The sequence below is a fragment of the Crocodylus porosus genome, unplaced genomic scaffold (assembly GCF_001723895.1).
Source record: "Crocodylus porosus isolate Cpor-Errol unplaced genomic scaffold, CroPor_comp1, whole genome shotgun sequence".
NCBI classification, from domain to species: Eukaryota; Metazoa; Chordata; order Crocodylia; family Crocodylidae; genus Crocodylus; species Crocodylus porosus.
In genome coordinates this window covers 92072656-92083533 of record NW_017728906.1, presented here as the reverse complement: position 1 = coordinate 92083533, position 10878 = coordinate 92072656, and the positions used below count along the sequence as shown (strand labels likewise).

Below are 10878 nucleotides of genomic sequence, written 5' to 3'. Positions count from 1 at the left end.
GTCTAGGTCCTCCGCCTGCCGAGCTGTGCCCCTCCCCTCAAGAGGCCTACTGCAACAGGCGCCCCTCCCCCCAGCAAAGGGGGAATCACCCTGTCCCAGCAGCCCCGCCCCTCCCGTCCCCTCTCTGAGTGCGCCTGCGCACTCGCGCCCCTCCCCTTGCCCAAGCACTGCGTCTGCGCGAGGCGGGGAAAAGGAGAGAAAGGGAGAGGGGGCGGGGCGCGCGCGGTGCTCTCACTTCCGGTTGGAAGCTGAGCGGGAGCAGGACGCGACTCAGCAGCCGCCGCTCACCCGCCTGTCCCCTCCTTCTTCCTCGCCAGTGGAGGGGAAGCGCTCAGCGGCCTCTCAGCGCAGTCACCCGGCCCCCGTCCCAGCGCGGTGAGTGAGTGCGGCCCCCTCCACCCCTCGGCGCCTCCCAGCGCCGCGCGGTGCACATGGGGGGGCCCCTCCCCCCACCAGCGGCCGCCCCCAGCCTGAGGGGCAGTAACGGGGGGCGGGGCTTATCTCGCGCGCGCGGGGGGAGGAGCGGGCGGCAATGGCGCCAGCTGAGGACGGGGCTTAACGGGCGGGGCTTAGCTCAGCGTGAGGGGAGGGGCGCTGCCTCCTGGCCTGGTGGGGGAGGGGCGCGGGCAAATCTGGTCGGGGGGGGCTCAGTGGAGAAGAGGTGGGTAGGGACGGCTGGGCCGGGCCGTGCAGCAGAGGGCAGCAGCGGGAGAGGTGCTTCTCAGTCTTGAATTTTCCCTTGCCTGGCTTCCTTCCCCTGCCTCTGAGTAAGCAGCCCTTGGGGCCCAGAGCTGCCCAGGGTGATCAGAGGACTGTTTGTCTTATGTGTGCCATTGTCCCCCCTTCCCCCTTCCAAATGAACAGTCTCCACTGGCTGTAGCAGCTAAAGAAGCTGCTTTGGCTGCCTTGTCTCACTGAAGGCAGGGGTTTTCAAATGTCCTGAAGTCACTGGATCCTTTCCTGTTGCTGCTTCTGTTACAGAACCTGCCACTCCTGTCCTTTCCTACCCCTGTCCTACAAAGGATGTGGCAAAGTTAGAATCCAGAAGTGGGCGCAAAGGTGATAAAGGGCTTGGAAAGCAAGTCCCATGGAAGAGCTAAGCACTTTCAGCTTGAGAAAAAGATGGGATATGATAGCAATCTTCAAATACTTGAAGGGTGCCATAAAAGAGAGGGAAAGTGCCCATTCTCTCTGGCTGCAGAGTTGAGGATGCAGATCAATGGCTGGAAGTTGCAGCAAAGTATGTTTAGTTTGGATAGCTGGAAAAAACTTTTTTACTGTTAAAAGAGCAAGGCAGAGGAGTAGACTGGCTAGGGAAGGACTCTCCATCACTGAAAATGTTCATAAAGAGGTTGGGCAGCCACTGGTCAGGTATAGCTATGCTCATGTTATTCTGTGGGTATTTCCCATGTTTTCTGGCTTTTGGGTTACTCTTGCCCCACACCTTTCTGCTGCATGTGTCCGGGTGTTTTTAAGCCTCCCTCATTGGGTGTTGGCTATAACCAAGGCGGGCGAATTTCACACCCAGTGCTCCTGCTGGGACCAAAGCTGGAGGTTTCTGGCTAGAGGATCTTGCCCCTCTGCCCAGGGTTGGACCATTCTTTCCTGATCCCCACCATATTTGGGGTCAGGAAGGAATTTTACCCCATGGTTAGATTGGTATGGACTGTGTGTGGGGGGGGAAGAGGGGTTCCTTCTTTTGTAGCGGGGAGCTTGGCCCTCTACCCAGAGTCTCTTCACTCCTTGTTGTGGCAAGGCAAAGGCCTGATGAGAGACAAAAGTCAGCGTGTTCCTTTTGCCTGTAAATTTTCTGCATCTCCTTGCCAGGACCCATACTGACCTGTGATTTCCACACAACCATGGGGTGGCATGGGACCTGGAGAAACCCATGGGCCCTGTGCCTCCATACTGATCCATGCCTGAAGCATGGGTTGACACAGGTCCTAGCAAGGAACCACAGGGCATCATGGGACCCAGGGAATATGCTCAGCATGGTTCCTGGTGTGGAGGCATGGGGCACTGAGGATTCCCCAGGTCCCATGCTGCTGTGTGGGTCTCAACATGGAGGCATAGAACTCCAGAAATTCCCTAGGTCCCTTGCTTCCACACCAGGACCTACACAGGCTTTACCCACTTAAGGAAAAGTGCCTCATGAGATCTCAAGGCAGGTCTCCATAAACAGGAAACCCCAACTTTCCCTGCTTAGAGGGATGCCCTAAGATTCCCTAGGATGTCTCTGTAAGTAAAGAAAGCTGGGCAGGTGCTTCCTGAGGGGGCTGATTTCTGTGTGGGAAATCCTGAGCTGTGCAAGATGGGGGCTTTTCAGTCCCATGGCACACCTGCCCAGGGTGGCTGGAGAGTTTGGGCATCTTCAAGCTTCCCGCACTCTCCCACCACAGGGCAAATAGACCCACCCACTCTTTGTGTTAATGTCTTCTTAGATTTGAGTAGGGTTGAATAGGATTACATTTAGGTGCCTAGGATCTGAACCTTTGTCTTCCGGTGTAACTGTATTGGGAGCAATGTAGCATGGAAACAAGGAAGATAGGCTTGCCAAATTAGTTTTTTAATAAGTCATTTTACATGTAAGAAAATAACCGTTAATAGGCGCAATTAATTCAAAAACAAATTAACGCGTTAATTTTTTTAACGCGTGTTTAATTGCTGCTGCCAGGCCGTGTGCGCTGGGGGGGGAAGTGGCCCCTCCCTCTTGCTGCTGCCAGGCCGCATACACCCATGCATACACATGTGGCCAGCAAGCAGCCAGGCAGGGTCGTGGGAGCAGACTCAGCAGCTGGATGCAGGTAAGCATATGATGTATAGGGACTCGAGGGCTAGGTCTTGGGGATTGTCTAGCGTATGTGTATGTCTCGAGGGGTGGGTTTCCGTCAGCACTGGGGGAATCTATCCAGGTGCCAGGGCTGCAACAGAGGAGGCTGAGGTGCCTGCCCTTCCAGTGGGGGAATGGGGCAGGGGGCCCTCTGAGGGCAACGGGGAGCTCCGTGGCTGGGCTGATGGCACAGGGCCTGGTGCCTGTGCTTGCAGATGCCAGACAGGCCCAGGAGATGCTGCTAGGTGGGGGAGCAGGGGGCTGTGGGTCAGGAGTGAGGGGCCCTGCCAGTGCCAGGGAGTTGCAGGTCAGGAATGAGGGTCATTGCCAGTGCCAGGGGTCTGGGGGTTGGGTGTGCCCCCAACTGATGTCCTCTTTTTTGGATTTGGAAATATATTAACCCTAGTGTTGACCCTTTTTACTTTACTGTACTTAATCACTAGGTGGAAATCATGACAGTTCTACTCTGTTCTTATGGCACTGAATGAATAATGGAGCAAAGCAGCAAAAGTTCGGGTGTTTTGAACGGGAAATTTATTTATAGAAAACTTGCGGATGGTTCTCTGGATAAAAGGACAGTTATTTGTAGCTATTGCAAGGCTGAGTTCCAGTATCATCGAAGCACCACAAGTCTGAAGTACCACCTACGTGCTAAACATGCTTTCACCGCCGCTCCTCTTGCTACAGATAACCCAATGACAGCAAATGAATCCTGTGAGCTGCGACAGAGTACGCTTACTGTGTTTCAGAATTGCTGTAAGCCCACAGATCAAACGAAGTGCAACAACTTAACCAATGCTATTGCAAAATGGATAGCTATGGACTGCAGACCACTCAACATTGTAAATGACAGAGGACTAATAGAGGTTATTCAAATTGCATCTTCCAATCAGTCATGCACCCTGCCCTCCCAAGGAACCATTGCATCACGAATACGTGACTTGTATCACAATGAGAAGACTACTAAGTTGGAGCTGCTGAAAAATGCACAAGCTGTTGCTTTGACTGGTGATCACTGGACATCCTTGAGCAATCACAGCTATCTTGGAGTCACGGCACACCTGATTGATGCTGCATGGAGACTGCAGTCATTTGCTTTAACAGCAACGTATACTGAAGAGAGACATTATGCAGAAGCATGTGCAGAGCGTTTCTTGGAAGTTACAAAAGAATGGAATATTCAAGAAAAGGTAACAATGATTAGTACTGGTCGTGCAAGCAATATGATAGCAGCAACCAGTCATTTGCCTTTTGAACACATGACGTGCATTGCTCACAGTCTTCAGCGATCCATTACAGTAGCGCTCCGTGCTGGTGGTTTTGAAAATGTGCTGCTAAAATGTAGAAAAATTCTGGGCCGTTTCAAACACAGTCTAGCTAACAGTGCAGAGCTAAAAACACAGCAGCTTGCAAATGGACAGAAACAAGAACCTCTTGGACAAGATATTTCTGCCAGATGGGACTCTATGTTGGGTATGGTTCAGCGCCTGCTTAGAAATAAAGCCACTATCACAACCACGTTAGCTCTTGAAAAGCACAATCTATCTGTGCTGACAGGTAGTGATTTTGGAAAACTGCAAAAGCTAGAAACACTACTTGAGCCCTGCAGATTTGTGACTGAACTTCTTGGAGGAGAATTATATGTCTCTTGCTCTGTGATTTTACCCGCACTCTGCCATGTATGTCGTGTTATGGCAGTCTCTGATGATGACCCAGCGTATGTTGCTCGATTTAAGAACACTTTCACTTCAGATTTAACAAAACGCAAAGAGGATACCAATATGAGATTTCTAAAAATAGCTACAGTGCTTGACCCAAGGTTTAAGAATCTGAAGTGCCTTCCAAAATCTGAGAGGGATGAGGTGTGGAACATGCTGTCAGAAGTCTTAAAAGAGCAGCACTTGAATGCGGAACCTACAGAACCTGAACCACCACAAAAGAAAATCAGCCTTTTGTTGGTGGCATCTGACTCGGATGATGAAAATGAAGGTGTGCCGGTCCGCACTGCTTTGGATCGTTACAAAGCAGAACCCATCATCCCCATGGAGGCATGTCCTCTGGAATGGTGGTCGAAGCATGAAGGGGCTTATGAAAGTTTAGCATATCTGGCACGTAAATACCTTGCAACACCAGCTACAGCAGTGCCATGCGAACGACTGTTCTCACTTTCAGGTGACATTGTAAATAAGAAGCGTGCAGCATTATCTCCCGAGAATGTAAACCAACTTGTCTGTCTAAGCGATTGGCTGAAATGCAGCAAGGTTCATTGAAAAATACTATTTATTTTGTTTACCACTTTTACAGTGCAATTATTTGTAATAAAAAATAATAATATAAAGTGAGTACTCTACAGTTTGTATTCTGTGTTGTAGTTGAAATCAATTTGCAGCAAGACCTGGATAGGTTACAGGGGTGGGCTAACAAAAATAGAATGCGCTTCAATACTGACAAGTGCAGGGTGCTGGACTTGGGCAGTAGTAATCAGCAGCACACTTATAAGATGGGAAACTCCCTTCTTGAGAGCATGGAGGCAGAAGGGGATCTTGGAGTCATTATCGACTCCAAGATGAACATGGGCTGACAATGCAAGGTCATGGTTGGCAGGGCTAACCGGACCTTGTCATGCATCCACAGGTGCATCTCAAGCAGGGGCAAGGAGGTGATCCTACCCCTCCAAGCAACACTGGCCAGGCCACACCTGGAGTACTGCGTCCAGTTCTGCACACCCCACTTCAGGAGGGATGTGGACAACATTGAAAGGGTCCAGAGGAGGGCCACCTGCATGATCCAGGGACAACAGGGCAGACCCTACAATAAGAGACTGCGGGACCTGAACCTGTTTAGCCTTCACAAGAGAAGGCTGAGGGGGGACCTGGTGACAGTCCATAAACTCACTAGGGGGGACCAGAAGGATTTGGGAGAGACCTTGTTTCCCCTAGCGCCCCCTGGCATGACGAGGAGTAACGGCCACAAGTTGCTGGAGAGTAGGTTTAGATTAAACATCCTTAAGAACTACTTCACAGGGCGGCTAGGATCTGAAACCAACTTCCAAGGGAGGTGGTGCTGGCTCCTACCCTGGGGGTGTTTAAGAGGAAGCTTGATCATTTGAGCCTAGCTGGGATCATTTGAGCCCAGTTTTTTTTCTCCTGCCCTGGCAGGGGGTTGGACTTAAAGATCTACAAAGTCCCTTCCGACCCTACTTCTATGATTCTATGAATTTATTTGAAAATAGAGAAAAAACATCCAAAATATTTATAATAAATTGGGATTCTATTAGCGTCTATCTGCGTATTTAAAATTGTGATTAATTTCGCAATTAATTGCAGTTAATTTTTTTCATTGTTTGGTAGCCCTATTGTAAAGTAACAAATGTTCTAAAATGAACCAGTCCCCATAGACAGGTAGTTAGCCATGTTAGTCTGAATTTAGAGAGAAGGCGGGGTAGGGTAGGGTAGCATTTATACATTAGCAACAGCCTTGAGTTAATCTCTCAATCTATAACTCACCTTCTAAGTAATTGGGGGGTGGGGAGCGGGGCAGATGGCCGGAGGCATCACCATGGGTCACACCATTGTGCACCATAGTCCCCTTCTGGGCTGCCATGTGGGTGCCCCTCCTCTACTATTCTGTGCAGGTGCCCCAGGTCAGAGGTTCCCCCTGCCCTGTGGGCTGTGTCATGCTGGCCACCCCTGGGACAGGGACAGGAATCGGAAGCCAGAGAAAGGATGGGGAGCTGAGATCTGGTTGCTGCTAGACCAGTGGGGGAGAAGGGCAGCTGGGTGAGAGTTTGGGGGCTGCAGATTAACCTCTCGCAAGTTGCCAGTTGGACACCATTGGACTATCTCATTTAGGGAGGCATAAACATTTGTAGGCAATGACTTACTTTTTAGATGCTTTTCTTTATGAGAGAGAGCTCTCTATCAACGGGCACAATGACAGCAAACTCCATCTGTGGAGATGCAGTTGAAATCAGCAGAAGTACTTTTTGCTCAACTATTGCATCTGTGGATTTCACAAGCCTCCCTATAATATATTTTACTTAGTGACATAAAAAAATGGCGTAAGATTTTTTTCCCCCACAGTTCAAGGGATGGTTATTTATTTATTTGCTTTATATGCCACCCTTCCCAACAAAGGCTCAGGGTGGCTTACAATAATTCCCCCATGAATAATTCAATCAAATTAACAAATTTAAAACTGAAAAGGAAACTTTTCACATAGTGCATATTTGATATGTAGAACTTATTGTGGCTGTTTACCACTGAGACAAATAGCTTAGTAGAACTCACAAAAGGTTGAACATTTATATGGATGTTAAACTAGCCAGGGTCTGGAAAGCTCAAGGGATATAAATTTCAATGTTTCAAATAAACTTTAGTAGGAAAACTAGGAAAACATTTCCCTTAGGGCAGATTATTCCATATTTTCCTATTGTAAATTTTCTTGAACTATAGTCTGAAAGATTTGCCATTTGTCACTGTTAAGACGCAAGAGAACGCTAGTCTGATTTATTATTAGTTCCGCTACAATATTTTTATGATGTCAGTGAATTTTAAATAAAAATTGTAGTGCTGGACTAATAATTCCTCAGAATTTCTCATGTAGAGTTCCATTACACTAACTCTTGCCTATTAATGCAGAAATAGTATTTAGTAAAGTTCCAAAACTGGAGCAGAAAGTTAGAGCAGCAGATTAGATAAGGGAGAGGGGTCTAAGTGGCACTTGGGGACATGAGTTTAATTTGTCATATGTCTGCCCAAAAGGTTGGGCCTCACTTCTTTAGATAGATTAATTACTTAATCTCATCAACAGATGGAAGGATGTTGTGCAGTTTGATGGCCATTTTTCTTTTATACATATTTGAAGCACTATACCAGTGGCCTAATCCATAATTTAGTTCTCTCTCTGTCTATATATAATACATTGATATGTAGATCTAGATAGAGGACAAAATTTTTTTTTTTATACTTAGGCTTAACTTTGTGTAAGTTTTTAATTAAAAAAAATATGCACACATATATATACATGTGCGTACACACATACATATATATGTTAAACCTAAGAATAGAAAAAAAGGGGTTTTTTGCCTTTAATGTGCACATTCAAACTAATTGCATGCGAATATAGTTTGGGAAAATGCTGTTCTGTCACCCAGAACCTTTAGCTATAAATATAAACTTGCTTTAAAACAATTCCTTACAACAGCATTTCTCAACCCTTGGGTTGTGACCTAAAAGTGGGTCTCAAGAATATATGAAGGGGTTGTGAACAAACTTTAAAAATGGGTTCTTCTTTAAAGGAGAAAAATGTGGGAAACTGGGTTTTTCCCTTGCAGGCTGGCAGAGTTTCGGCCTGTGAGGGGCTGCTTGTGGACCCCATGCCCCGCCCCACACTCTGTGGGGGCTGGGGGTGGGGGGCAGTGGGTTGGGAGTGAGGGGCACTAGGTCAGGACTGGCTTATCAGTGTTTTCAGGTGGGTCCTGGTACAAAAAAGGATGAGAACCACTGCCTTACAAGATCCTTCAAATTAGGTTGAAATCTTGAAAAGGCCATTTTCCTTGCAACCAGTGTCTGTACTGCAAGAACAAAAAAAGATCTATGGTTCTCATGTTACAACTTTGAAATGTCCAAATATTATTCTCCAGCCTAAAGGTATCTATTAAAAACAAATGAAGATGATTAGTGAAATATAGTTAGAATGGATCATCTATTTCCTACAATAATTCTCTGTGTGCCTTGTATCACAATATGAGACCCAAGGAAATTAGCCATTTTTTTTTTTTAAGAGTCAGTTTTCGTATGTTACACCTGTTTTAGTTTTTGTCATTTTTATGGTCTGATTATCATAATTGTTTATTTTCTAAAAATATTGAGTTTTCTTTTGCTAGGTGAGACTTGGACAAAAAGAAACCACTTAAGTTCAGTCTTGTCAACTGTACCAAAAATGTAGAAGAAAAATATTTTTCTCTACTTTTTTAAGTGTTAGCAATCCTAGGTATTAGTTGTAGCAGGTATGCTTATTTCAGGCAGAAAGGTGATTTTTTCCTTGACAGTATTATTTTCTGAGAGGCAGACTTGTTTTTTGAGTAAAATAATCAATGAAGGGAGAGAATGGGTTAGTAGGTAAAGAGTTGACAGAGTCAAGCCTTCGAGATACTGTTTCCAGTTTTACAACAGTTAATTTCCTTTTACAGTTTATTAATCTATTAAATGAAGATAAATCTTGCAATGATTTTGCAAAGATTGACTATTTTAAAGTCCATTCTCGTTCTTAGATGAAATGAATCTTCCGGGGGAAAATGATACTTAAGAAGTAAAGAAGTTTGTCACAAGAACCATGGCATCACAGTTAGCTGTTTGTTACGCAAATCCTTTCCTTTTGCTTTATTTACAACAGGGCTGTTCAACTTCTTGGCAGCTGGGGCCTCATGTCACATGGGCTCCCCCACAGAATGCCCTCTGGGTTCTCCCTGTCACAGTGTGGGCCTCTCCTGGCCTCTCCCTGCCACAACTTGGGTTCCACTAGATCCACAAGCTCTGGGCTCCCCAGGCCACATGATCCATGCTGCACCATGCCTGGGGCAGTAACAGGAAACAAGCTAGAGCAGGGAGGCGAAGCCTAGAGAGTCTTGCAGCAGCCGGAGCCATGGAGAAAGTGGTAGCTAGGCAGGAGTGAGTTGGACAGCCCTGATTTACACAGTCCTTCTGAAGATAAGTAGCCATGAAGACTACCTAGTAAACAGAAACAGGATTGCTAACACTGAAAACAGAAACTAGGATTGCGAACACTGAAAAAGTAGAGAGAAATATTTTTCTTCATTTTTTGTATAGTTGACAAGACTTTGCACTTAAGTGGTTTCTTTTTGTCTAAGTCTCACCTAGCAAAAGAAAGCTCACTTGCTGTGCTGTTGTACAGTGACTTGCAGAATTGAGCGAGATTTTGTATTTGGATCTCTCCATACAGGAAGTTATAGTCATGCAAATATTACATATTTTGCCACAGTAAAATCATTTATCAGATTTACATATTTTATGTTATATGGGAGGAACAGCATGGGTCAAATGTCTGGGCTGGCCTGATCTGTCTGGGACTAATTTTTAATTTAGAAACAGAAGAAAATTGTGTCAAGCTAGTTTAGAATGAAGATGTCGAAAGTAAAATTCATACCATATGTAATAATACAGTTTTCTTGACTATTTTCTGCAGGAACACAGAAGCTTGCTCTTGAAGATGTGTAGTACGGTACAAGCTGTAACTGACCATAGAAAAATGGACATGTTGCAGATACTGCGTAAAACCTCAGAGCGCTTAGAGTGTGATCATTGCAGTTTTAAAGGGACAGACTATGAAAACATACAAATTCATATGGGTACCATCCACCCTGAGTATTGTGATGAAATGGATGCTGCTGGTTTAGGCAAACTTATATTCTATCAAAAAAGTGCAAAACTATTCCATTGCCACAAATGTTTCTTCACCAGCAAGATGTATTGCAACGTTTATTATCACATCACAGCACAACATGCAGTGCCTGAGAAGTGGAATGAAGAACAGAAAGATCAGGTAGAAGCAGAGTCAGAATCCCCGAAAACAACTGTCACACTGGAGCCACAAAAATCTGCTGTCTCCTCTGAACCACACAAACCTGACCTTTCTCCTGGACCTCCAAAGCCTGAACCTGTTGTTTCCCCCAAGCTTCAGAAAACATCTGCATCCCCAGAGCCCCTGAAGCCTGCTCCAGCAGCTTCCCCAGAGCCTCCAAAGCCTGCTCCAGCAGCTTCCCCAGAGCTTCCGAAGCCTGCTCCAGCAGCTTCCCCAGAGCCTCTGAAGCCTGCCCCAGCTGTGTCTCCGGAGCCGAAGAAACCTGCTCCAGCCACATCTCCAGAGCCAAAGAAGCCTGTCCCCTCCTTGTCCCCAGAGCTGAAGAAACCTGCTCCCTCTGTGTCCCCAGAACTGAAGAAGCCTGCCCCAACTGGATCCCCCGAGCCACCAAAGCCTTCCCCAGCTGGGTCCCCAGAACCACAGAAGGCTGCTGTGACTGTGTCCCC

General features: G+C 46.5%; 1 protein-coding gene and 1 long non-coding RNA gene across 2 annotated transcripts in view; one reads left to right on the top strand and one right to left on the bottom strand.

The window, feature by feature from the left end:
• The window catches only part of LOC109306279, a 19748-nt gene extending 19376 nt beyond the window's left edge, over window positions 1-372 (bottom strand). Inside the window, exon 1 of the long non-coding RNA XR_002099926.1 lies at window positions 289-372. This is a non-coding gene — a long non-coding RNA (uncharacterized LOC109306279). The remainder of the gene's footprint in view (window positions 1-288) is intronic.
• A 2827-nt stretch (window positions 373-3199) lies between these two features.
• The window catches only part of CHAMP1 (chromosome alignment maintaining phosphoprotein 1), a 10718-nt gene continuing 3039 nt past the window's right edge, over window positions 3200-10878 (top strand). The window contains 2 exon segments of the mRNA XM_019529606.1: window positions 3200-5091; window positions 10037-10878. The exon segment at window positions 10037-10878 is cut by the window's right edge and continues 28 nt beyond it. Coding sequence (XP_019385151.1) covers window positions 3322-5091; window positions 10037-10878 — 2612 coding nt within the window. The 5' untranslated portion in view covers window positions 3200-3321.